Source organism: Salmo salar, chromosome 21, assembly GCF_965601325.2.
Source record: "Salmo salar chromosome 21, fSalSal1, whole genome shotgun sequence".
Taxonomy (NCBI): Eukaryota; Metazoa; Chordata; class Actinopteri; order Salmoniformes; family Salmonidae; genus Salmo; species Salmo salar.
The window spans coordinates 54,596,123-54,623,679 of NC_138311.1; the positions used below are offsets into that span (position 1 = coordinate 54,596,123).

General features: G+C 45.1%; 1 protein-coding gene across 2 annotated transcripts in view; it reads left to right on the forward strand.

Annotated features, from left to right (window-relative positions):
- LOC106582506 (receptor-type tyrosine-protein phosphatase-like N) overlaps positions 1 to 27,557 on the forward strand; it is a 100,196-nt gene that overhangs the window by 63,685 nt on the left and 8,954 nt on the right. Inside the window, exons 13-22 of one of the 2 annotated variants that reach the window (XM_045704906.2) lie at positions 14,892 to 15,101; positions 18,591 to 18,830; positions 19,875 to 20,022; positions 20,298 to 20,371; positions 20,466 to 20,543; positions 21,409 to 21,528; positions 21,804 to 21,970; positions 26,261 to 26,314; positions 26,720 to 26,784; positions 27,100 to 27,173. In XM_045704906.2, coding sequence (XP_045560862.2) covers positions 14,892 to 15,101; positions 18,591 to 18,830; positions 19,875 to 20,022; positions 20,298 to 20,371; positions 20,466 to 20,543; positions 21,409 to 21,528; positions 21,804 to 21,970; positions 26,261 to 26,314; positions 26,720 to 26,784; positions 27,100 to 27,173 — 1,230 coding nt within the window. The remainder of the gene's footprint in view (positions 1 to 14,891; positions 15,102 to 18,590; positions 18,831 to 19,874; positions 20,023 to 20,297; positions 20,372 to 20,465; positions 20,544 to 21,408; positions 21,529 to 21,803; positions 21,971 to 26,260; positions 26,315 to 26,719; positions 26,785 to 27,099; positions 27,174 to 27,557) is intronic. The other variant, XM_045704907.2, reaches the window with a different exon arrangement.

Below are 27,557 nucleotides of genomic sequence, written 5' to 3' on the forward strand. Positions count from 1 at the left end.
GTATATTTAAAACCACATACTTTTAGACTTTTACTCAAGTAGGATTTTACTGGGTGACTTTCTCTTTTACTTGAGTCATTTTCTATTAAGGTATCTTTACTTTTACTCAAGTATGACAATTGGGTACTTTTTCCACCACTGTAGCAGACCCTCATGCCAAATTGAGTCCACAGCTTTTTTTAAATCAACAAAGCATGAGAAGACTTTGCCTTTGTTTTGGTTTGTTTGTCAATTAGGGTGTGAAGGGTGAATGTGTTTTACGGAAATTTTCCACTTTTGTGGATTGGGGTGATCATATCTTGGTACCAAATATTGGGGATCTGAGGATGATGTTAAACAGTTTTAGTATAGCCAATTGGAATTTTTTTGACTGTATATTTTATCATTTCATTGAGAATAACATCAACACTACAGGCCTTTTTAGGTTGGAGGGTTTTTATTTTGTCCTGTAGTTCATTCAATGTAATTGGAGAATCCAGTGGGTTCTGGGAGTCTTTAACAGTTGATTCTAAGATTTGTAATTGATCAGCTTACAGATCACTGCACCTGTACATAGCCTATCTATAATTTAGCCCAAACAACTACCTCTTCCCCTACTGTATTTATTTATTTGTTTATTTTGCTCCTTTGCACCCCATTATTTATATTTCTACTTTGCACTTTCTTCCACTGCAAATCTACCATTCCAGTGTTTTACTTGCTATATTGTATTTACTTTGCCACCATGGCCTATTTATTGCCTTTACCTCCCTTATACCTCTTGGGGCTAGGTGGGACGCTAGCGTGCCACCCGTGGTGCACTCCATCAACAGCAGGTGCATTTCAAGAGCGGCAAATTTGAATCCAAATAAATGTCAAAATTCAAATTTTTCAAAAATACAACTATGTTACACCATTTGAAAGATAAACATCTCCTTAATCTAACCACGTTTTACGATTTCAAAAAGGTTTTACGGCGAAAGCATAAATTTAGAGTATGTTAGGACAGTACATTTACAAGAGTTGTGTGTAATGTTTTGTCAAGTCAAAGACAGGGTCACCAAAACCATAAAACCAGCTAAAATGATACACTAACCTTTTACAATCTCCATCAGATGACACTCCTAGGACATTATGTTAGACAATGCATGCATTTTTAGTTCTATCAAGTTCATATTTATATACAAAAACAGCGTTTTACTATGGCATTGATGTTGAGGAAATCGTTTCCCTCCAATAACCGGCAGTCAAGTCAGCGTCACAAATTAAATAATTAAAATTAGAAAACATTGGTAAAATATTATATTGTCATTTAAAGAATTATAGATTTACATCTTTTGAACGCAATCAACTTGCCAGATTTAAAAATAACCTTACTGGGAAATCACACTTTGCAATAATCTGAGCACTGTGCCCAGAAAAATACGCGTTGCGATACAGACTAGACGTCATGTTGGGGAGATCTAAAATCGAAAATACTATGTAAATAATCCATTACCTTTGATTCTCTTCATCAGATGTCACTTCCAGGTATCACAGGTCCATAACGAATGTAGTTTTGTTCAAAAAAGCTCATCATTTATGTCCAAAAATCTCCGTCTCGTTAGCACATGATGTAAGCCAGCCGGACTTCTCGTCATGAACGAGGGGAAAAAATATATTTCCGTTCGTTCAAACATGTCAAACGTTGTATAGCATAAATCATTAGGGCCTTTTTTAACCAGAACATGAATAATATTCAAGGTGGACGAATGCATAGTCTTTTATAACGTATTGGAACGAGGGTACCCAACATGAAGTAGCGCGCCAGGTGTCTAATGGGACATCACCGTTCCATGGCTCTTGTTCGGTCAGATCTCCCTCCAGAAGACTCAAAACACTTTGTAAAGGCTGGTGACATCTAGTGGAAGCAATAGGAAGTGCCAAAATATTCCTAAACCCCTGTGTTTTTCAATGGGATAGGTTTAAAGTCAATACAACACATCAGGTATCCACTTCCTGTCAGAAAATGTCTCAGGGTTTTGCCTGCCAAATGAGTTCTGTTATACTCACAGACACCATTCAAACAGTTTTGGAAACTTTAGAGTGTTTTCTATCCATATATAATAAGTATATGCATATTCTAGTTACTGGGTAGGATTAGTAACCAGATTAAATCGGGTACATTTTTTTTATCCAGACGTGCAAATGCTGCCCCCTAGACCCAACAGGTTAACTCACCTCATTTGCTCACATTGTATACATACTTGTTTTTCTACTGTATTATTGACTGTATGTTTGTTTTACTCCATGTGTAACTCTGTGTTGTTGTCATAGTTGTGTTTAGGGGGGCATATGGGGGTGGGAATGCTGCCAGCTCCAGGTAAGTGTTTGTCCCCCTGTGTGCTGAGGATGTCAGGTTCTTGTCCGGTTCTGGCATTTAGGACCATCACAGTAGGTGTGAGCAGAGCATGTTGAGCATCGGATACATACCTCGTAGGTCGCAGGATGGGGCTTGGGCCTGTTTCTCTGCTCACAGCCTGGGCATATGTCTCTCTCTCTCTCTGTCTCTCTCCCTCTGTCTCTCTCCCACTGTCTCTCTCCCTCTCTCTCTCTCTCCCTCTCTCTCTCTCTCTCATCTCTCTCAAAATATATGGAGACCTGGCTGTCTCTGTCTCAATAAGAATGTGCAAAGCTGTCATCAAGGCAAAGGGTGGCTACTTTGAATAATCTCAAATATAACATATATTTCGATTTTTTTTAACACTTTTTTGGTTACTACATGATTCCATATGTGTTATTTCATAGTTTTCATGTCTTCACTATTATTCTACAATGTAGAAAATAGTAAAAATATAAAGCAAAACCCTTGAATGAGTAGGTGTGTCCAAACTTTTGACTGGTACTGTATACTTCATATATTATATATACTGCTCAAAAAAATAAAGGGAACACTAAAATAACACATCCTAGATCTGAATGAATGAAATAATCTTATTAAATACTTTTTTCTTTACATAGTTGAATGTGCTGACAACAAAATCACACAAAAATAATCAATGGAAATCCAATTTATCAACCCATGGAGGTCTGGATTTGGAGTCACACTCAAAATTAAAATGGAAAACCACACTACAGGCTGATCCAACTTTGATGTAATGTCCTTAAAACAAGCCAAAATGAGGCTCAGTAGTGTGTGTGGCCTCCACGTGCCTGTATGACCTCCCTACAATGCCTGGGCATGCTCCTGATGAGGTGGAGGATGGTCTCCTGAGGGATCTCCTCCCAGACCTGGACTAAAGCATCCGCCAACTCCTGGACAGTCTGTGGTGCAACGTGGCATTGGTGGATGGAGCGAGACATGATGTCCCAGATGTGCTCAATTGGATTCAGGTCTGGGGAACGGGCGGACCAGTCCATAGCATCAATGCCTTCCTCTTGCAGGAACTGCTGACACACTCCAGCCACATGAGGTCTAGCATTGTCTTGCATTAGGAGGAACCCAGGACCAACCGCACCAGCATATGGTCTCACAAGGGGTCTGAGGATCTCATCTCGGTACCTAATAGCAGTCAGGCTACCTCTAGCATGCACATGGAGGGCTGTGCGGCCCCCCAAAGAAATGCCACCCCACACCATGACTGACCCACCGCCAAACCAGTCATGCTGGAGGATGTTGCAGGCAGCAGAACGTTCTCCACGGCGTCTCCAGACTCTGTCACGTCTGTCACATGTGCTCAGTGTGAACCTGCTTTATCTGTGAAGAGCACAGGGCGCCAGTGGCGAATTTTCCAATCTTGGTGTTCTCTGGCAAATGCCAAACGTTCTGCACGGTGTTGGGCTGTAAGCACAACCCACACCTGTGGACGTCGGGCCCTCATACTACCCTCATGGAGTCTGTTTCTGACCGTTTGAGCAGACACATGCACATTTGTGGCCTGCTGGAGGTCATTTTGCAGGGCTCTGGCAGTGCTCCTCCTTGCACAAAGGCAGAGGTAGCGGTCCTGCTGCTGGGTTGTTGCCCTCCTACGGCCTCCTCCACGTCTCCTGATGTACTGGCCTGTCTCCTGGTAGCGCCTCCATGCTCTGGACACTACGCTGACAGACACAGCAAACCTTCTTGCCACAGCTCGCATTGATGTGCCATCCTGGATGAGCTGCACTACCTGAGCCACTTGTGTGGGTTGTAGACTTCGTCTCATGCTACCACTAGAGTGAAAGCACCGCCAGCATTCAAAAGTGACCAAAACATCAGCTAGGAAGCATAAGAACTGAGAAGTGGTTTGTGGTCCCCACCTGCAGAACCACTCCTTTATTGGGGGTGTCTTGCTAATTGCCTATAATTTCCACCTGTTGTCTATTCCATTTGCACAACAGCATGTGAAATTTATTGTCAATCAGTGTTGCTTCCAAAGTGGGCAGTTTGGTTTCACAGAAGTGTGATTGACTTGTAGTTACATTGTGTTGTTTAAGTGTTCCCTTTATTTTTTTGAGCAGTGTATATACTTCTGTTCACTCTTTGCATCGCTTTTTGCTCTGCTCTGCTCTATTCTACTCTGTTCTGCTCTGTTCTGCTCTATTCTACTCTGTTCTGCTCTGTTCTATTCTACTCTGCTCAACTCTACTCTGTTCTACTTTATTCTTGTCTACTCTGCTCTACTATATTCTGCTCTGGTCTGCTCTGCTCTAGTCTGTTCTGTTCTGCTCTACTCTGCTCTGCTCTGTTCTACTCTGTTCTGCTCTACTCTGCTCTGTTCTACTCTGTTCTGCTCTACTCTACTTGGCTCTACTCTGTTCTGCTCTACTCTACTTGGCTCTACTCTGTTCTGCTCTACTCTGTTCTACTCTGTTCTGCTCTGTTCTACTCTGTTCTGCTCTGTTCTATTCTGTTCTGCTCTGTTCTACTCATTTCTGTTCTACTCTGTTCTACTCTACTCTACTTTGCTCTACTCTGTTCTACTTTATTCTTGTCTACTCTATTCTGCTCTGGTCTGTTCTGCTCTGTTCTACTTTATTCTACTCTACTCTGCTCTGTTGTACTTTATTCTACTCTACTCTGCTCTACTCTATTCTGCTCTGCTCTGGTCTGCTCTGTTCTACTCTACTCTGTTCTGCTCTACTCTGCTCTGCTCTGTTCTACTCTGTTCTGCTCTACTCTGCTCTGCTCTGTTCTACTCTACTTTGCTCTACTCTGTTCTACTTTGCTCTACTCTGTTCTACTTTGTTCTACTCTGTTCTGCTCTGTTCTACTCTACTCTGTTCTACTCTGTTCTACTCTACTCTGTTCAGCTCTGTTCTACTCTACTCTGTTCTGCTCTGTTCTACTCTGTTCTACTCATTTCTGTTCTACTCTGTTCTACTCTACTTTGCTCTACTCTGTTCTACTTTATTCTTGTCTACTCTATTCTGCTCTGGTCTGTTCTGCTCTGTTCTACTTTATTCTACTCTGCTCTGCTCTGTTGTACTTTATTCTACTCTACTCTGTTCTACTCTGTTCTGCTCTGTTCTACTCTGTTCTGCTCTACTCTGCTCTGCTCTGCTCTGTTCTACTCTACTCTACTTTGCTCTACTCTGTTCTACTTTGCTCTACTCTGTTCTACTCTGTTCTGCTCTGTTCTGCTCTGTTCTACTCTACTCTGTTCTACTCTGTTCTGCTCTGTTCTACTCTACTCTGTTCTACTCTGTTCAGCTCTGTTCTACTCTGTTCTACTCTACTCTACTCTGTTCTACTCTGTTCTGCTCTGTTCGACTCTGTTCAACTCTATTCTGTTCTGCTCTGTTCTATTCTGTTCTGCTCTGTTCTACTCTACTCTGCTCTGTTCTACTCTACTCTGCTCTACTCTACTCTGCTCTGCTCTGCTCTGCTCTACTCTACTCTGCTCTGCTCTGCTCTGCATCTCTCCCACATACTACTTATTCTTGCTGGGCCAACAAACCAGACCCTTCCACACCTCCTCTCCCCCACCTCCGTTACTCTCCCTTATCCAACAGCAACATGTGGCGCTGTTGCTAGGGCAACACCTTTTGAAGTGACAAGTGGCGTACGGCGGTTGAATGGAGTTTGAGGGAGAGAGCTATGAGGCCTTATATTGGACCCTAGGAGAGAGCTATGAGGCCTTGCATTGGAGCCTAGGAGAGAGCTATGAGGCCTTGCATTGGAGCCTAGGAGAGAGCTATGAGGCCTAACATTGAAGCCTAGGAGAGAGCTATGAGGCCTTGCATTGAAGCCTGGGAGAGAGCTATGAGGCCTAACATTGAAGCCTAGGAGAGAGCTATGAGGCCTTGCATTGGAGCCTAGGAGAGAGCTATGAGGCCTTGCATTGGAGCCTAGGAGAGAGCTATGAGGCCTAACATTGAAGCCTAGGAGAGAGCTATGAGGCCTTGCATTGAAGCCTGGGAGAGAGCTATGAGGCCTTGCATTGAAGCCTAGGAAAGAGCTATGAGGCCTTGCATTGAAGCCTGGGAGAGAGCTATGAGGCCTTGCATTGGAGCCTAGGAGAGAGCTATGAGGCCTTGCATTGGAGCCTAGGAGAGAGCTATGAGGCCTAACATTGAAACCTAGGAGAGAGCTATGAGGCCTTGCATTGAAGCCTGGGAGAGAGCTATGAGGCCTTGCATTGAAGCCTGGGAGAGAGCTATGAGGCCTTGCATTGGAGCCTAGGAGAGAGCTATGAGGCCTTGCATTGGAGCCTAGGAGAGAGCTATGAGGCCTAACATTGAAGCCTAGGAGAGAGCTATGAGGCCTTGCATTGAAGCCTGGGAGAGAGCTATGAGGCCTTGCATTGAAGCCTAGGAGAGAGCTATGAGGCCTTGCATTAAAGCCTAGGAGAGAGCTATGAGGCCTAACATTGAAGCCTGGGAGAGAGCTATGAGGCCTAACATTGAAGCCTAGGAGAGAGCTATGAGGCCTTGCATTGAAGCCTGGGAGAGAGCTATGAGGCCTAACATTGAAGCCTAGGAGAGAGCTATGAGGCCTTGCATTGAAGCCTGGGAGAGAGCATTTTTCTTCGTTCCATTCCCTTTCTCTTTTCGTTTAACTACCTTGCCCTCCTCTTTCCTTGTGTGTCGGTCCACCCTACTTGATACACATTTCTGTAATCCTTTGCTGAAATCCCAAACCCTCCTTTCCAAGAGGCTATTTCCAGGATTATTAGTGGTATCAGGACTTGTCGGGTCACACATCAGGAGTGGAAGAAGGAGAGCTCATCTAATGTTTTACGCTTCACATCATCCTCATTTGATGAAGGAGCGGTTGATCCTGGAGGGATGGAGCGGTTGATCCTGGAGGGATGGAGCGGTTGATCCTGGAGGGATGGAGCGGTTGATCCTGGAGGGATGGAGCGGTTGATCCTGGAGAGATGGAGCGGTTGATCCTGGAGGGATGGAGCGGTTGATCCTGGAGAGATGGAGCGGTTGATCCTGGAGAGATGGAGCGGTTGATCCCGGAGAGATGGAGCGGTTGATCCCGGAGAGATGGAGCGGTTGATCCCGGAGGGATGGAGCGGTTGATCCCGGAGGGATGGAGCGGTTGATCCCGGAGCGATGGAGCGGTTGATCCCGGAGGGATGGAGCGGTTGATCCCGGAGGGATGGAGCGGTTGATCCCGGAGAGATGGAGCGGTTGATCCCGGAGAGATGGAGCGGTTGATCCCGGAGGGATGGAGCGGTTGATCCCGGAGGGATGGAGCGGTTGTTCCCGGAGGGATGGAGCGGTTGATCCCGGAGGGATGGAGCGGTTGATCCCGGAGGGATGGAGCGGTTGTTCCCGGAGGGATGGAGCGGTTGTTCCCGGAGGGATGGAGCGGTTGTTCCCGGAGGGATGGAGCGGTTGATCCCGGAGGGATGGAGCGGTTGATCCCGGAGGGATGGAGCGGTTGATCCCGGAGGGATGGAGCGGTTGATCCCGGAGGGATGGAGCGGTTGTTCCCGGAGGGATGGAGCGGTTGATCCCGGAGGGATGGAGCGGTTGATCCCGGAGGGATGGAGCGGTTGATCCCGGAGAGATGGAGCGGTTGATCCCGGAGGGATGGAGCGGTTGATCCCGGAGGGATGGAGCGGTTGATCCCGGAGGGATGGAGCGGTTGATCCCGGAGGGATGGAGCGGTTGATCCCGGAGGGATGGAGCGGTTGATCCCGGAGGGATGGAGCGGTTGATCCCGGAGGGATGGAGCGGTTGATCCCGGAGAGATGGAGCGGTTGATCCCGGAGGGATGGAGCGGTTGATCCCGGAGGGATGGAGCGGTTGATCCCGGAGGGATGGAGCGGTTGATCCCGGAGGGATGGAGCGGTTGATCCCGGAGGGATGGAGCGGTTGATCCCGGAGGGATGGAGCGGTTGATCCCGGAGAGATGGAGCGGTTGATCCCGGAGGGATGGAGCGGTTGATCCCGGAGGGATGGAGCGGTTGATCCCGGAGGGATGGAGCGGTTGATCCCGGAGGGATGGAGCGGTTGATCCCGGAGGGATGGAGCGGTTGATCCCGGAGGGATGGAGCGGTTGTAAGGATGGAGCGGTTGATCCTAATTCTATAACTCACAAATAAGCTTTATTTATCGTTGTTGGTATAGTAGGAAAAGTCCACTTTCCAGTTAATAATGTGTAATGCTATTGTATAACTCAGAAATAGGCTTTATGTTAGAAGATACAAGCGCAGCTTCCTACTATTGTTAAATAATTTTTGTAAAAAGAGACATTTTGGTCCTCGTTGCCTGTATCTTCAGGACAGGAGGCAGAAACATCACATTATCAGCATACAAAATAAATGAATAAAAGCAATGTAGGCTGCCATGAAGAGAGGATTGCCTAATATTAATACAATAATAGTAAATACTAATAACATGGCCTAATATTAATACAATAATAGTAAATACTAATAACATGGCCTAATATTAATACAATAATAGTAAATACTAATAACATGGCCTAATATTAATACAATAATAGTAAATACTAATAACATGGCCTAATATTAATACAATAATAGTAAATACTAATAACATGGCCTAATATTAATACAATAATAGTAAATACTAATAACATGGCCTAATATTAATACAATAATAGTAAATACTAATAACATGGCCTAATATTAATACAATAATAGTAAATACTAATAACATGGCCTAATATTAATACAATAATAGTAAATACTAATGTCACAGGGTAGAGTGGACCAAAACGCAGCAGGAATATGTGCACTCATCATCTTTTTATTGAGGACAAAGAAGGTAAACCACAACAAACACAACGACTAATAACAGGCCGGTAAGGCACTAAGCTATACACAGAACAATCTCCCACAAAACACCAATACAAACACATACCTATTTATAGGTCCCTCAATCAGAGGCAACTAGAAAACACCTGCTTCCAATTGAGAGTCCAACCCCCAATTAACCAAACATAGAAATACAAATGACTAGACTAAACATAGAAATACATTAACACAGAACACTGCCCAAAACCCGGAACAATAAATCAAACAACCAGCTACTAATACAACCAGCCCGAACCACATAAAACAAATACCCCCTGCCACGTCCTGACCAAACTACAATAACAAATAACCCCTACACTGGTCAGGACGTGACAACTAATAACATGGCCTAATATTAATACAATAATAGTAAATACTAATAACATGGCCTAATATTAATACAATAATAGTAAATACTAATAACATGGCCTAATATTAATACAATAATAGTAAATACTAATAACATGGCCTAATATTAATACAATAATAGTAAATACTAATAACATGGCCTAATATTAATACAATAATAGTAAATACTAATAACATGGCCTAATATTAATACAATAATAGTAAATACTAATAACATGGCCTAATATTAATACAATAATAGTAAATACTAATAACATGGCCTAATATTAATACAATAATAGTAAATACTAATAACATGGCCTAATATTAATACAATAATAGTAAATACTAATAACATGGCCTAATATTAATACAATAATAGTAAATACCAATAACATGGCCTAATATTAATACAATAATAGTAAATACCAATAACATGGCCTAATATTAATACAATAATAGTAAATGATTTAATGATGTTTAATATTGTTTAATACTGTTTAATACTGATTAATACTGATTAATGATGTTTAATATTGTTTAATATTGTTTAATATTGTTTAATACTGTTTAATGATGTTTAATACTGTTTAATGATGTTTAATACTGATTAATACTGTTTAATGATGTTTAATGCTGTTTAATACCGTTTAATGATGTTTAATACTGTTTAATGATGTTTAATACTGTTTAATACTGAAGCCTTGTGGTTAGAGCGTTGGACTAGTAACCCGAAAGGTTGCAAGATCGAATCCCCGAGCTGACAAGGTAAAAATCTGTCGTTCTGCCCCTGAACAAGGCAGTTAACCTACTGTTCCTAGGCCGTCATTGTAAATAAGAATTTGTTCTTAACTGACTTGCCTAGTCAAATAAAGGTAAAATAAATAAATACTGTTTAATGATGTTTAATACAATGTTAATTCTAACATTTTTATTTGTCTATTATGGTGGTTGGCTTTAGAAATAACAAAATTGCCGTGACATTTTCAGATGTCCTTAAATGCACTGAAGATCACCTAATGGCAGATTGATCAGGAAACACCACCAATAAATATAATAATATTGTCTTCACATTTATTATGTTCATACTTTACAGTACGAGCTAGGCAGAAGTCAATCAAAAGACAGTAATAAAGACCGCTGGAGATGGTGTTTAGAAACAACAGTATCTCTACCCGATGATCCGCAGTCCTTTTAGTCGTTAAACAGTCCGTCTGTACTGCGAGTGCTCTGTGTTATCTCCCTCAGCTAGTGGTGACAGGTGGGGGGTTACTGTGGTGACAGGTGGGGGGTTACTGTGGTGACAGGTGGGGGGTTGCTGTGGTGACAGGTGGGGGGTTACTGTGGTGACAGGTGGGGGGTTACTGTGGTGACAGGTGGGGGGTTGCTGTGGTGACAGGTGGGGGGTTACTGTGGTGACAGGTGGGGGGTTACTGTGGTGTCAGGTGGGTGGTTACTGTGGTGACAGGTGGGTGGTTACTGTGGTGACAGGTGGGTGGTTACTGTGGTGACAGGTGGGTGGTTGCTGTGGTGACAGGGTCAGTGCAGCCCTGTGATTGAAGAGGCGATGATGTAATGTGCTACTGGCCCTGCGTCTAACAGCTAATCATTCTTCACCATTTGGTCACTTTTACTTTCTAAAAATGTATTGATTATAATCAATTGTTTTATTGTGTGTTTACTGGGGTAAGACATGTTATACTGCTGTGTTACTGACTGGGTTTACTGGGGTAAGACATGTTATACTGCTGTGTTACTGACTGGGTTTACTGGGGTAAGACATGTTATACTGACTGGGTTTACTGGGGTAAGACATGTTATACTGCTGTGTTACTGACTGGGTTAACTGGGGTAAGACATGTTATACTGCTGTGTTACTGACTTGGTTAACAAGGGTAAGACATGTTATACTGCTATGTTACTGACTGGGTTTACTGGGGTAAGACATGTTATACTGACTGGGTTTACTGGGGTAAGACATGTTATACTGCTGTATTACTGACTGGGTTTACTGGGGTAAGACATGTTATACTGACTGGGTTTACTGGGGTAAGACATGTTATACTGCTGTGTTACTGACTGGGTTAACTGGGGTAAGAAATCAAATGTTTAAAAAAGTAATTTGTTCCTTATATTCAATTGCTAACTCTTATGTCCCTACCACTCAGAACCTTATCCCATCTCTCCATTGCCTGTACAACTCCTAATTCCTACTTCGTCTCCTAACACCCCAGAATCTTGGCCTCCTAACATCCTCGACCCCTTACCCCTCCACACCCCCTCACTCCCTCTCCTCACCCCTCATCCCTCCCTGTACCCCAGCTAGACTCCATGTTTATCAGGCTGCTCCAGTCTGGCCGTAGGGGGAATTTGTCCTCTTGTCCACAACCAGCTCGTTTTCCCTGCCCTGGGACGGCAGTTAGTCTAGTGGTTAGAGCGTTGGACTAGTAACCGAAAAGTTGCTAGATCAAATCCCTGAGCTGACAAGGTAAAAATCTGTCGTTCTGCCTCTGAACAAGGCAGTTAACCTACTGTTCTTAGGCCGTCATTGTAAATAAGATTTTATGAGGAGCCCTAGTCTGAACCCCCTTCCCCCGTCCCCGCTGTCTCATAGTTCACTCAAACACTGCCCCCCTCCCCGGGAACATTCCAAGGAGAGAGAGAGAGAAAGGAGGAGAGGCAAGGGCTGAGATGGAGAGAGTGAGAGAGAGTCTCAGAGGAAGATAGGAGAAATGAGTGGAGACTGGAGAGGGAAAGCATTTAGTTGAATGTCCAGGGGGTGTAGGTTGGAGCACTAGAGTGTCACCTCTCTTCTCCCCATGATGACCACTCATTACACCGAGCATTTCTCTGTTGCCATGACAGCACCTGGCTCTGTCCTCCCCCACTGAGGATCTCAGACGTCATGGCAACATCAACAGACAGTGGGGGGGCTCTCTTTTCATCATTCTCTCCCACTTCATTTTACATTTTTACAGCCCCCTTTATTGTATCTCTATACCTCTCTCTCAATTCAATGGGCTTTATTTATTTAAAAACATTTTTTTACCTTTATTAAACTGGGCAAGCCAGTTAAGAACAAATTCTTATTTACAATGACGGCCTACCAGGGAACAGTGGGTTAAACTGCCTTGTTCATATGCAGAACGACAGATTTTTACCTTGTCAGCTCGGGGATTCAATCCAGTAACCTTTCGGATACAAGTCCAAAGCTCTAAGCACACGGCTACCTGCCGCCCCAAATGTTATACTATATGTTAACGTTACCAAAGCAAGTGAAATAGACAATAAACAAAAGTGAAATAAGCAATCAAAAAATGAACAGTAACATTACTCACAAAAGTTCCAAAAGAATAAAGACATTTCAAATGTCATTTACAAAAGGGAAAATAAATAAACATAAATATGGGTTGTATTTACAATGGTGTTTGTTCTTCACTGGTTGACCTTTTCTTGTATCAACAGGTCACACATCTTGCTGCTGTGATGGCACACTGTGGTATTTCACCCAATAGATATGGGAGTTTATCAAAATTGGATTTGTACCGGTACCCCCCTGTATAAAGTCTCGCTATTGTTATTTTTCTGCTGCTCTTTAATTACTTGTTACTTTTATCTCTTATTCTTATTCGTATTTTTTTTTTAAACTGCATTGTTGGTTAGGGCCTCGTAAGTAAGCATTTCACTGTAAGGTCTACACCTGTTGTATTTGACGCATGTGACTAATAAAATTGGATTTGATTTGAATAAACTACAGGACAAAATACAAAGCCTCCAACCCCAAAAGGCCTGTGGTGTTGATGGTATCCTCAATGAAATGATCAAATATACAAACCACAAAATTCCAATTGGCTATACTTCTTGTCTCCCGAGTGGTCGCAGCTGTCTAAGGCACTGCATCTCAGTGCTAGAGGCGTCACTACAGACCCTGGTTCGATCCCGGGCTGTATCACAACCAGCCGTGACCGGGAGTCCTATAGGGCGGCGCACAATTGGCCCAGCGTCGTCTGGGTTAGGGGAGGGTTTGGCCGGGGTGGGCCGTCATTGTAAAATAAGAATGTGCACTTAAATGACTTGCCTGGTTAAATAAAATATTTCAACTCTTTAACATCATCCTTAGCTCTAGTGGGGGGATATAGGTAGCACACAGGAGGACATTTCCTTTTGAATTTCTAGCCCAATGTAAAATATCCTGCTTTGATTAATTTAATAGAGTGAGATAGGTCTGCTCTACCAAATTAGCATACCACCTGAGTCTCTTCCCTGTTTCACAGCTGGTAGTTAACAGCTGGTAGTTCACAGCTGGTAGTTAACAGCTGGTAGTTAACAGCTGGTAGTTAACAGCTGGTAGTTCACAGCTGGTAGTTAACAGCTGGTAGTTAACAGCTGGTAGTTAACAGCTGGTAGTTAACAGCTGGTAGTTAACAGCTGGTAGTTCACAGCTGGTAGTTCACAGCTGGTAGTTAACAGCTGGTAGTTAACAGCTGGTAGTTCACACCTGGTAGTTAACAGCTGGTAGTTAACAGCTGGTAGTTCACACCTGGTAGTTCACAGCTGGTAGTTAACAGCTGGTAGTTCACAGCTGGTAGTTAACAGCTGGTAGTTAACAGCTGGTAGTTAACAGCTGGTAGTTCACAGCTGGTAGTTCACAGCTGGTAGTTAACAGCTGGTAGTTAACAGCTGGTAGTTCACAGCTGGTAGTTAACAGCTGGTAGTTAACAGCTGGTAGTTAACAGCTGGTAGTTCACAGCTGGTAGTTCACAGCTGGTAGTTCACAGCTGGTAGTTAACAGCTGGTAGTTAACAGCTGGTAGTTAACAGCTGGTAGTTCACAGCTGGTAGTTCACAGCTGGTAGTTAACAGCTGGTAGTTAACAGCTGGTAGTTCACAGCTGGTAGTTCACAGCTGGTAGTTAACAGCTGGTAGTTAACAGCTGGTAGTTCACAGCTGTCTCTCGCTGTCATTTTTCTGGTCCTGCTCTATCATTACGAGTGGGGAAGAGACAGATATCATTATAGTCAACTCTCTGAAGAGAACTAACTTCTTAACATCTCAATAAACAAACAAGTATCTTTGTTGACATAAATAATAATCACCTTTTCCCTACTTTCTCCTTCGCTTCTCTCTCACTTCCTCTTTCTCCTACTCTCTCTCCCCTCTATTTTTCTCTCTTTTCTATTTCTCTCTTCTCTCTCTCTCTCTCTCTCTCTCTCTCTCCTACTCTCTCTCCTCCTACTCTCTCTCCTCTCTGTCTCTCTCTTCCTCTTCCTCCTACTCTCTCTCGACCTCTCTATTCTTCTCTCTCCTCTCTATTTCTCTCTCTCCCCCACAGAGGAGTGAGGGTCATGGGCTGCCCCATGCCACGCGGGTGAGGGAGGGCTCCAGTGGGCTGGTACTGACGCTGGTGTCCATGGCGTGTGTGGGCGGGGTGGTGGTAGTAGCGCTGACCATCGCCTGTCTCAGACACCACGCCCAGCAGCCGGCCTCAGGGAAACTGGGCCTCGGACCCGAGGGAGGACCGGAGACACACTTTGACTACCAGGTAGAGGAGAGGAGACACTTCCTGTGTGTCCCAAATCACTCCCTAATGCCCATGTAGTGCACTTCTTTTTAAACCAGAGCGCTATGGGCCTGTGTCAAAAGTAGTGCACTTGATAGGGAATATTGTGCTATTTGGTTGGTCAAAAGTAGTGCACTAGATAGGGAATATTGTGCCATTTGGCTGGTCAAAAGTAGTGCACTAGATAGGGAATATTGTGCCATTTGGACTGGTCAAAAGCAGTGCACTAGATAGGGAATATTGTGCCATTCGGGCTGGTCAAAAGCAGTGCACTAGATAGGGAATATCGTGCCATTTGGTTGGTCAAAAGTAGTGCACTAGATAGAGAATATTGTGCCATTTGGCTGGTCAAAAGTAGTGCACTAGATAGGGAATAGGGTGCCATTTGGAACCTGACACTTTGACTACCGGGTAGGCGAGGATAGAGCCTTATACAGTTGAAGTCGGAAGTTTACATACACTTAGGTTGGAGTCATTAAAACTCGTTTTTCAACCACTCCACAAATTTCTTGTTAACAAACTATAGTTTTGGCAAGTCGGTTAGGACATCTACTTTGTGCATGACACAAGTAATTCTTCCAACAATTGTATACAGACAGATTGTTTCACTTATAATTCACTGTATCACAATTCCAGTGGGTCAGAAGTTTACATACACTAAGTTGACTGTGCCTTTAAACAGCTTGGAAAATTCCAGAAGATGATGTCATGGTTTTAGAAGCTTCTGATAGGCTAATTGACATAATTTGAGTCAATTGGATGTGTATTTGTGAATGTATTTCAAGGCCTACCTTCAAACTCAGTACCTCCTTGCTTGACATCATGGGACAATGTAAAGAAATCAGCCAAGACCTCAGAAAAATGTACAAATCTGTACAAACAATAGTACACAAGTGTAAACACCATGGGACCATGCAGCCATCATACCGCTCAGGAAGGAGACGTGCAAATCAATCCCAGAACAACAGCAAAGGACAAAGGGGAAGATGCTGGAGGAAACGGGTACAAAAGTATCTATATCCACAGTAAAACGAGTCCTATATCGACATAACTTGAAAGGCCGCTCAGCAAGGAAGAAGCCACTGCTCCAAAACCGCCATAAAAAAGCCAGACTACGGTTTGTAACTGCACATGGGGACAAAGATCGTACTTTTTGGAGAAATGTCCTCTGGTCTGATGAAACAAAAATAGAACTGTTTGGCCATAATGACCATCATTATTTTGAAGGAAAAAGGGGGAGGCTTGCAAGCCGAAGAAAAATCCAGAAAAACGCATGTCAAAAATTTTAGAAAATGATTTGCATTTTAATGAGGGAAATAAGTATTTGACCCCTCTGCAAAACATGACTTAGTACTTGGTGGCAAAACCCTCGTTGGCAATCACAGGAGGTCAGACGTTTCTTGTAGTTGGCCACCAGGTTTGCACACATCTCAGGAGGGATTTTGTCCCACTCCTCTTTGCAGATCTTCTCCAAGTCATTAAGGTTTCGAGGCTGACGTTTGGCAACTCGAACCTTCAGCTCCCTCCACAGATTTTCTATGGGATTAAGGTCTGGAGACTGGCTAGGCCACTCCAGGACCTTAATGTGCTTCTTCTTGAGCCACTCCTTTGTTGCCTTGGCTGTGTGTTTTGGGTCATTGTCATGCTAGAATACCCATCCACGACCCATTTTCAATGCCCTGGCTGAGGGAAGGAGGTTCTCACCCAAGATTTGACAGTACATGGCCCCGTCCATCATCCCTTTGATGCGGTGAAGTTGTCCTGTCCCCTTAGCAGAAAAACACCTCCAAAGCATAATGTTTCCACCTCCATGTTTGACGGTGGGGATGGTGTTCTTGGGGAAATAGGCAACATTCCTCCTCCTCCAAAGACGGCGAGTTGAATTGATGCTAAAGAGCTTCATTTTGGTCTCATCTGACCACAACACTTTCACCCAGTTGTCCTGTGAATCATTCAGATGTTCATTGGCAAACTTCAGACGGGCATGTATATGTGCTTTCTTGAGCAGGGGGACCTTGCGGGCGCTGCAGGATTTCAGTCCTTCACGGCGTAGTGTGTTACCAATTGTTTTCTTGGTGACTATGGTCCCAGCTGCTTTGAGATCATTGACAAGATCCTCCCGTGTAGTTCTGGGCTGATTCCTCACCGTTCTCATGATCATTGCAACTCCACGAGGTGAGATCTTGCATGGAGCCCCAGGCCGAGGGAGATTGACAGTTCTTTTGTGTTTCTTCCATTTGCGAATAATCGCACCAACTGTTGTCACCTTCTCACCAAGCTGCTTGGCGATGGTCTTGTAGCCCATTCCAGCCTTGTGTAGGTCTACAATTGTCACGCTCTGACCTAAGAGAGCAGTGTTTTCTCTGTTTAGCTAGGTCAGGGTGTGATAGGTGGGTGGGCATTCTATGTTTTTGTTTCTATGTTTTGGCCGGGTATGGTTTCCAATCAGAGGCAGCTGTCTATGGTTGTCTCTGATTGGAAGCCATACTTAGGCAGCCTGTTTTTCCCTGTGCTTTCGTGGGATCTTGTTTTTTGTGCAGCTGTGTTTATTGCAGCCCCAGAACGCCACGTTTGTTTCAGTTTCACCTGTTTCTTGTTTTCTTCGGGTTCACTAACAAAATATGTGGAACTACCGGCACGCTGCGCCTGGGCTGATTTATGGAAGGGAATTCGAAGATAGCATACCTGACAACAATCTTGTCCCTGACATCCTTGGAGAGCTCTTTGGTCTTGGCCATGGTGGAGAGTTTGACATCTGATTGATTGATTGCTTCTGTGGACAGGTGTCTTTTATACAGGTAACAAACTGAGATTAGGAGCACTCCCTTTAAGAGTGTGCTCCTAATCTCAGCTCATTACCTGTATAAAAGACAGCTGGGAGCCAGAAATCTTTCTGATTGAGAGGGGGTCAAATACTTATTTCCCTCATTAAAATGCAAATAAATTTATAACATTAGTGACATGCGTTTTTCTGGATTTTTTGTTGTTATTCTGTCTCTCACTGTTCAAATAAACCTACCGTTAAAATTATAGACTGATAATTTCTTTGTCAGTGGGCAAACGTACAAAATCAGCAGGGGATCAAATACTTTTTTTCCTCACTGTAGATATGTCACTTCATAGACCTAATGTCAAGGTATTGGGACATTAAAGCCCTGTTTCCAACTGACTTGAATTTTATGCTGCATTGCTGTCAATGCGGGTGGCAGGCAGACTAATTCTTTCATTTCTTTTTTTAAGTAATTGCCTCTTCCAATATTGTGGCAACCAACTAGTCGTGGCTTTATCATTTTATATTGAGCATACATCTGCATCCACTGTTGTTAGTTGCTTGTGTGACATTTTACCATTTAATGTCTCCATTCAATTTCTCACGACTTGTGATGATAGAATCATAATTGTGGCTGATGAAAGTGATTAGCTTCTTGTTTACAGCTTGTTTACCGGAATATCTTTCTGTGGACTTCCTAGGAGCTCTGCAGGCAGCACATGGCAGCCAAGACTTCGCTCAGTCGTCAGGAGGCGGTGGGTGTGGGAGCGGGGGGACGGAGGGGGACAGACACCTCCAGGGTGAGCAGTGTGTCGTCCCAATTCAGTGACGGTCCACAACACAGCCCCTCCTCACACAGCAGTACGCCCTCCTGGAGCGAAGAGCCCGCCCAGTCCAAGATGGACATCTCTACTGGTCACATGATACTGGTCAGTGTCAGGGTATGGGGTCATTATATTTACTACTGGTCAGTATCGGAGGGTATGGGGTCATTATATTTACTGCTGGTCAGTATCAGAGGGTATGGGGTCATTATATTTACTACTGGTCAGTATCAGTGGGTATGGGGTCATTATATTTACTACTGGTCAGTATCAGAAGGTATGGGGTCATTATATTTACTACTGGTCAGTATCAGAGGGTATGGGGTCATTATATTTACTACTGGTCAGTATCAGAGGGTATGGGGTCATTTTATTTACTACTGGTCAGTATCAGAGGGTATGGGGTCATTATATTTACTACTGGTCAGTATCAGAAGGTATGGGGTCATTATATTTACTACTGGTCAGTATCGGAGGGTATGGGGTCATTATATTTACTACTGGTCAGTATCAGAGGGTATGGGGTCATTATATTTACTTCTGGTCAGTATCAGTGGGTATGGGGTCATTATATTTACTACTGGTCAGTATCAGAGGGTATGGGGTCATTATATTTACTACTGGTCAGTATCAGAGGGTATGGGGTCATTATATTTACTACTGGTCAGTATCAGAGGGTATGGGGTCATTATATTTACTACTGGTCAGTATCAGAGGGTATGGGGTCATTATATTTACTACTGGTCAGTATCAGAAGGTATGGGGTCATTATATTTACTACTGGTCAGTATCGGAGGGTATGGGGTCATTATATTTACTACTGGTCAGTATCAGAGGGTATGGGGTCATTATATTTACTTCTGGTCAGTATCAGTGGGTATGGGGTCATTATATTTACTACTGGTCAGTATCAGAGGGTATGGGGTCATTATATTTACTACTGGTCAGTATCAGAGGGTATGGGGTCATTATATTTACTACTGGTCAGTATCAGAAGGTATGGGGTCATTATATTTATCTGTGTCCAGGAAATGGGCCCTGATTGTTTAATAATGATAATGCCTTTGAGCTCTCATCAAACACACTATAACAACTAGTATTCATATCCCATGGCGAAGATATTCTGAACTCTGTTCCTAACGTTAGTGTTCCTCTCCTCAGGCCTATATGGAGGATCATCTGAAGAATAAGGACCGTCTGATGAAGGAGTGGAAGGCTCTATGTTCCTACCAGGCTGAACCCAGTGCTGTCACTGTAGCGCAGAGTGAAGCCCACCTGGAGAAGAACCGCTGCCCTGAGTTTCTTCCCTGTGAGTCTTATATACCTCTCCTCGGGTTTATCCTCCAATCTTGGGCTGGGATTCAATCAAACACATAATAAGGTCAAGTGGATTTCTGCTTGAGCTGGGCATCCGCAGCATTTAGAGCAAGCGTGATCTCAGCAAACGTCAGGGAAAATTGCCTTTGATAAGCCTATTGCTGTGCGCAGGCCATTCATCTGCATTAGATTGAATCCAGGCCTAAATGTTATATCTACTACGATCCTCTTCTAGAGTTTGGTTAGTTACTCTGTGTTCTGTTCCAGATGATCACTCCCGTGTGAAACTGAAGGCAGACAGCAACTCCACTAAGGAAGACTACATTAATGCCAGTATCATAGTAAGATCTCTGACTGCTACTCTTGGGATGGTGATGGACTTTGTCTTGTGGTTGACACAGATGTCATTAAATATCCTCTGTCTGTATACCCCAGATTGACCACGATCCTCGACTGCCTGCTTACATCGCCACCCAGGGACCACTAGAACACACCATCGCTGACTTCTGGCAGGTCAGTGGAACACATAGTACTCTGAGGAACTTTTAGCTTGAGTCAGCTGACCAAAGATCTTGAAGGAAAGCAGTTTTTAATGGTACGTTAATAAACTGAAACTTGGAAAAAGGATCAGAACAGGGCTGCTTGTGTAAACGCAGCTCTAGTGACACAGTTGAATGTAGAAGGACATGGCGCAGTAACTATGGCCCTAGTCTGGTTTGTCAATCACAGTATATACCAGTACAGTCAGCTGTGTGACAGTGTTGTTGTTGTACTGTACAGTGACAGTGTTGTTGTTGTGATATAGATGGTGTGGGAGAATGGCTGCACAGTGACAGTGTGTTGTTGTAATATAGATGGTGTGGGAGAATGGCTGTACAGTGACAGTGTGTTGTTGTAATATAGATGGTGTGGGAGAATGGCTGCACAGTGACAGTGTGTTGTAATATAGATGGTGTGGGAGAATGGCTGTACAGTGACAGTGTGTTGTTGTAATATAGATGGTGTGGGAGAATGGCTGCACAGTGATAGTGTGTTGTAATATAGATGGTGTGGGAGAATGGCTGCACAGTGACAGTGTGTTGTTGTAATATAGATGGTGTGGGAGAATGGCTGCACAGTGACAGTGTGTTGTAATATAGATGGTGTGGGAGAATGGCTGTACAGTGACAGTGTGTTGTTGTAATATAGATGGTGTGGGAGAATGGCTGCACAGTGACAGTGTGTTGTAATATAGATGGTGTGGGAGAATGGCTGCACAGTGACAGTGTGTTGTTGTAATATAGATGGTGTGGGAGAATGGCTGCACAGTGACAGTGTGTTGTAATATAGATGGTGTGGGAGAATGGCTGTACAGTGACAGTGTGTTGTTGTAATATAGATGGTGTGGGAGAATGGCTGCACAGTGATCGTGATGATGACAGCTCTGGTTGAGGATGGAGAGACTCAGTGTGTTCGCTACTGGCCTGACGAGGGATCCTCCCTCTACCACATCTACGAGGTGAGGGGTTTATATATATATATATATCGTTATCAGTAGTTCTCAATCCTGGTCCTTAGCACTACACACCTGATTCAAATCATCGAAATCTGATGACGAGTTGATGATTTCAATCAGTTGTGTAGTGCTAGGGCAAAAAAACTAAAAATGTACACCCCTTTGGGTCCCCAGGACCAGGATTGAGAAACACTTATCTATAGTCTATCTCTGTCGGTTAACTGCCTTGTTCAGGGGCCCACTGCAGTGATTATTAAATAATCTTTGTTCCCTACAAGGTGAACTTGGTCTCTGAACACATCTGGTGTAAGGACTTCCTGGTTCGTAGTTTCTACCTGAAGAACGTTCAGACCCAGGAGACTCGAACCCTGACACAGTTCCACCTGCTCAGCTGGCCCGCCAACGGAATCCCTACCTCCACACGCCCTCTGCTGGACTTCCGCAGGTACTGCAGACGTTGTCTGTTCGTGCAGCTTGACATACACTACACCACTGGGCAGTATCACTTAATTCACTGTAGTCTGACTGCTCTGGATAGTCTCACTGCTCTTGATAGTCTCACTGCTCTGGATAGTATCACTGCTCTGGATAGTATCACTGCTCTGGATAGTATCACTGCTCTGGCTAGTCTCACTGCTCTGGATAGTCTCACTGCTCTTAATAGTCTCACTGCTCTGGCTGGTCTCACTGCTCTTGATAGTATCACTGCTCTTAATAGTCTCACTGCTCTTGATAGTCTCACTGCTCTGGATAGTCTCACTGCTCTGGATAGTCTCACTGCTCTGGCTGGTCTCACTGCTCTTGATAGTATCACTGCTCTTAATAGTCTCACTGCTCTTGATAGTCTCACTGCTCTGGATAGTCTCACTGCTCTGGATAGTCTCACTGCTCTGGCTGGTCTCACTGCTCTGGATAGTCTCACTGCTCTTGATAGTCTCACTGCTCTTGATAGTCTCACTGCTCTTGATAGTCTCACTGCTCTGGATAGTCTCACTGCTCTGGATAGTCTCACTGCTCTTGATAGTATCACTGCTCTTAATAGTCTCACTGCTCTTGATAGTCTCACTGCTCTGGATAGTCTCACTGCTCTGGATAGTCTCACTGCTCTGGCTGGTCTCACTGCTCTTGATAGTCTCACTGCTCTTGATAGTCTCACTGCTCTTGATAGTCTCACTGCTCTTGATAGTCTCACTGCTCTGGCTAGTATCACTGCTCTGGCTAGTCTCACTGCTCTGGCTAGTCTCACTGCTCTGGCTAGTCTCACTGCTCTGGCTAGTCTCACTGCTCTGGCTAGTCTCACTGCTCTGGATAGTATCACTGCTCTGGCTGGTATCACTGCTCTTGATAGTCTCACTGCTCTGGCTAGTCTCACTGCTCTGGCTAGTCTCACTGCTCTGGCTAGTCTCACTGCTCTGGCTGGTATCACTGCTCTGGCTGGTATCACTGCTCTGGCTGGTATCACTGCTTTTGATAGTCTCACTGCTCTGGCTAGTCTCACTGCTCTGGCTAGTCTCACTGCTCTGGCTGGTATCACTGCTCTTGATATAATCACTGCTCTGGATAGTATCACTGCTCTGGATAGTCTCACTGCTCTGGCTAGTCTCACTGCTCTGGCTGGTCTCACTGCTCTGGCTGGTCTCACTGCTCTGTCTAGTCTCACTGCTCTGGCTAGTATCACTGCTCTGGCTAGTATCACTGCTCTGGCTAGTCTCACTGCTCTGGCTAGTCTCACTGCTCTGGCTAGTCTCACTGCTCTGGATAGTATCACTGCTCTGGCTAGTCTCACTGCTCTGGCTAGTCTCACTGCTCTGGCTAGTCTCACTGCTCTGGCTAGTCTCACTGCTCTGGCTAGTCTCACTGCTCTGGCTAGTCTCACTGCTCTGGCTAGTATCACTGCTCTGGCTAGTCTCACTGCTCTGGCTAGTCTCACTGCTCTGGCTAGTCTCACTGCTCTTGATAGTATCACTGCTCTGGCTAGTCTCACTGCTCTGGCTAGTATCATAGCAGAGATGCTATCAAGAGCAGTGTACAGGTTTCCTCTTTTTTATTATCTTATTCAACTGTTACCAGGCACCTGCAATGTAGATAGCTCAGATGTGCAGGTGCCTTTTGAATGTTGAACTGCAACTTGACTACCATGACCCTGCCCTGCCAGTTTCACTGTGTATGTACAATAGCTGGCTGTCATTACTGTGTGGTCAAATACTGTCCTATGTAACGACTGTGTGGCCAGTCCAAATACTGTCCTATGTAATTACTGTGTGGTCAAATACTGTCCTATGTAATGACTGTGTGGCCAGTCCAAATACTGTCCTATGTAATGACTGTGTGGTCAAATACTGTCCTATGTAATGACTGTGGTCAAATACTGTCCTATGTAACGACTGTGTGGCCAAATACTGTCCTATGTAACGACTGTGTGGCCAGTCCAAATACTGTCCTATGTAACGACTGTGTGGCCAGTCCAAATACTGTCCTATGTAACGACTGTGTGGCCAGTCCAAATACTGTCCTATGTAACGACTGTGTGGCCAGTCCAAATACTGTCCTATGTAATGACTGTGTGGCCAGTCCAAATACTGTCCTATGTAACGACTGTGTGGCCAGTCCAAATACTGTCCTATGTAACGACTGTGTGGCCAGTCTAAATACTGTCCTATGTAACGACTGTGTGGCCAGTCTAAATACTGTCCTATGTAACGACTGTGTGGCCAGTCCAAATACTGTCCTATGTAACGACTGTGTGGCCAGTCCAAATACTGTCCTATGTAACGACTGTGTGGCCAGTCTAAATACTGTCCTATGTAACGACTGTGTGGCCAGTCTAAATACTGTCCTATGTAACGACTGTGTGGCCAGTCCAAATACTGTCCTATGTAATATGAGGGGATGTTTGAACCTTGTAAGATTTAATGAAGCAACTGTGTATATTTGCCTTCATTTTTTGTTTGAGCTCATGTTTTTCCACTTCTTTGTCCTGCCCTGATAGCCTCCTTTACTTTATCCATTTCTCTTTCCTAGTAAATCTTTACCTACCTTCCTCACTACCTCTCTCTTTCTCTCAATCCCCCCTCTCTCTGTACCTGCTTATCTGGTTATCCCTCTCTTTCTCTCAATCCCCCTCTCTCTGTACCTGCTTATCTGGTTATCCCTCTCTTTCTCTCAATCCCCCCTCTCTCTGTACCTGCTTATCTGGTTATCCCTCTTTCTCTCAGTGATGGTGGTCAGCTATAGGCCCTTGGGATTCCCACATCTCCCAGTGGCATTTTTGTGATTTGCAGCTAGTAGTCTGGGTCCAGTTGCATAGTCACAAAAATGATCATTGGCAGGTGTGACTGCAGCAGGAGTCGACGCTGGCCGGATGGTCCATCCGTCGAAACCCTTCCTTCCTTTCTTCCCTTCCCTTCCTTCTTTCCTTTCTTTCCTTCTTCCCTTCCTTCCTTCCCTCCTTCCTTCCTTCAATCCTCTACTCCGCCTTGACTTTCTGTCCTTTCCACTGAAGGGTTGAGTTTCTCTAACCTCAACCTCAAAGACTAATATATTGTAACTAACTGTAATTCATATCCAGGCCTCCAGGCAGAGATGGGAACCTTGTTTTTCTGTGTGTATTTTAAGACCAGTAAAGCAGAAACGGTACTTCCATGCAGCATCCAATCTAGACTTGTCCGTTAACATTACATTTTGTGATATTGTTCTCTTTCCTTCCTCCACTCCCTCCTCTCCCTCCCTCCCTCCCTCCCTCCCTCCCTCCCTCCCTCCCTCCCTCCCTCCCTCCCTCCCTCCCTCCCTCCCTCCCTCCCTCCCTCCCTCCCTCCCTCCCTCTCTCCCCTCCCTCCCTCCCTCTCTCCCCTCCCTCCCTCCCTCCCTCTCTCCCTCCCCTCCCTCCCTCCCTCTCTCCCTCCCCTCCCTCCCTCCTTCTCTCCCTCCCTCTCTCTTTCTCTCCCTCCACCCCCTCCCTCTCTCCCACCCCCTCCCTCTCTCCCACCCACTCCCCATCTCTCCCTCCCTCCTTCTCTCCCTCCACTCCCTCCCTCCTCCTCTCCCTCCTTCTCTCTTTCTATCCCTCCCTCCCTCTCCCCCCTCCCTCCCTCTCTCTCTCCCACCACCTCCCTCCCTCCCCCCATCCATCCATCCCTCCCTCTCCCACACCGCCTCCCTCCCTCTCTCCCACCCCCCTCCCTCTCTCCCACCCCCTCCCTCTCTCCCACCCCCTCCCTCCCTCCCTCCCTCCCACCCCCCTTCCTCCCTCTCTCCCACCCCCCTCCCTCTCTCCCACCCCCTCCCTCTCTCCCACCCCCTCCCTCTCTCCCACCCCCTCCCTCCCTCCCACCCTCCATCCCTCCCTCCACTCTCTCCCTCCCACCCCCCTTCCTCTCTCTCTCCCTCCCTCTCTCCCACCCCCCCTCTCCCCCCCTCCCTGCCTCCCACCCCCCTTCCTCTCTCTCTCCCTCCCTCTCTCCCACCCCCCCTCTCCCTCCCTCCCTCCCACCCTCCTCCCTCCCACCCTCCTCCCTCTCTCCCCCTTCTTCTCCCCTCCCTCCCTCCCTCCCACCCCCCTCTCCCCCTTCCCTCCCCTCCCTCCCACCCTCCTCCCTCTCTCCCTCCCTCCCTCTCTCCCCCCCTTCCTCTCTCTCCCTCCCTCCCACCCTCCATCCCTCCCTCCCTCCCCCTTCCCCTCCCTCTCTCCCCTCTCTCTACCTCTCTCCCTCCTTCCCCTCTTGTCTCCCTCCAACAGGAAGGTGAATAGGTGTTACAGAGGTAGATCCTGCCCCATTATCGTCCACTGCAGGTAAACCTACAGCTCTAACCCAGTTTAGCCTGGTCCCAGATCTGTTTGTACTGTCTTACTTAACTTCAATTGTCATTTTCATTGACAATGGACCATAGGAGTTGGCTGTACAGCTCATCCAGATGTGGAACAGGACTAGAAGAGACTACCTGTGTTTTATATTCAGTCTATCAAATCAAACTCCTCTACCATGTGTCTCTATCATAGGAATGTCATTATAGAAAAGGCTTGGAACCTCTAACTCTGACAATTTGACTGGTAAACTCATTATGTCATTGCAATGGATGCCAGTTCACCCATTATACCATCATTGACTTGAGTGAGGAAGCCCGTTCTGTAGATTCTATTTCTGTGGTCTTTATGACGTGCCGTGTGATCTGATGAGATATTCTCTGTCTCTTACAGTGACGGCACTGGCAGAACTGGAACCTACATCCTTATTGACATGGTCCTCAATCGCATGGCTAAGGGTGAGTCAGACATCTTGATCTTGTCAGACGTCTTTGATAGTTTGCGCCTTGTAGTTTTATATTTACATTTACATTTACGTCATTTAGCAGACACTCTTATCCAGAGCGACTTACACATTGGTGCATTCACCTTATGATATCCAGTGGAACAACCACTTTACAATAGTACATCTATATCTTTTTTTTTTGGGGGGGGGGGTAGAAGGATTACTTTATCCTATCCTAGATTAGACACTTATACAGCATTGTGAATCATTGACTCCATGTTGGTGAATATGATTTTTTCACGTCATAATGCATATGATGTGTTTCCAGGTGTGAAGGAGATTGATATTGCTGCAACATTGGAACATATTCGAGACCAGAGACCGAGCTTAGTTCACACCAAGGTATGGCCTTCTCAAACTACACAGTTTGTACAAAACATTATGAACACCTGCCGTTTCCATGACATAGACTGACCAGGTGAATCCAGGTGAAAGCTATGATCCCTTATTGATGTCACTTGTTAAATCCACTTCAAATCAGTGTAGATGAAGGGGAGGAGACAGGTTAAAGAAGGATTTTTTAGCCTTGAGACAATTGAAACATGGATTGTGTATGTGACATTCAGAGGGTGAATGGGCAAGACAAAAGATTTAAGTGCCTTTGAACGGGGTATGGTAGTAGGTGCCAGGCGTACCGGTTTGTGTCAAGAACTGCAACGCTGCTGGGTTTTTGATGCTCAACAGTTTCCCGTGTGTATCAAGAATGGTCCACCACCCAAAGAACAT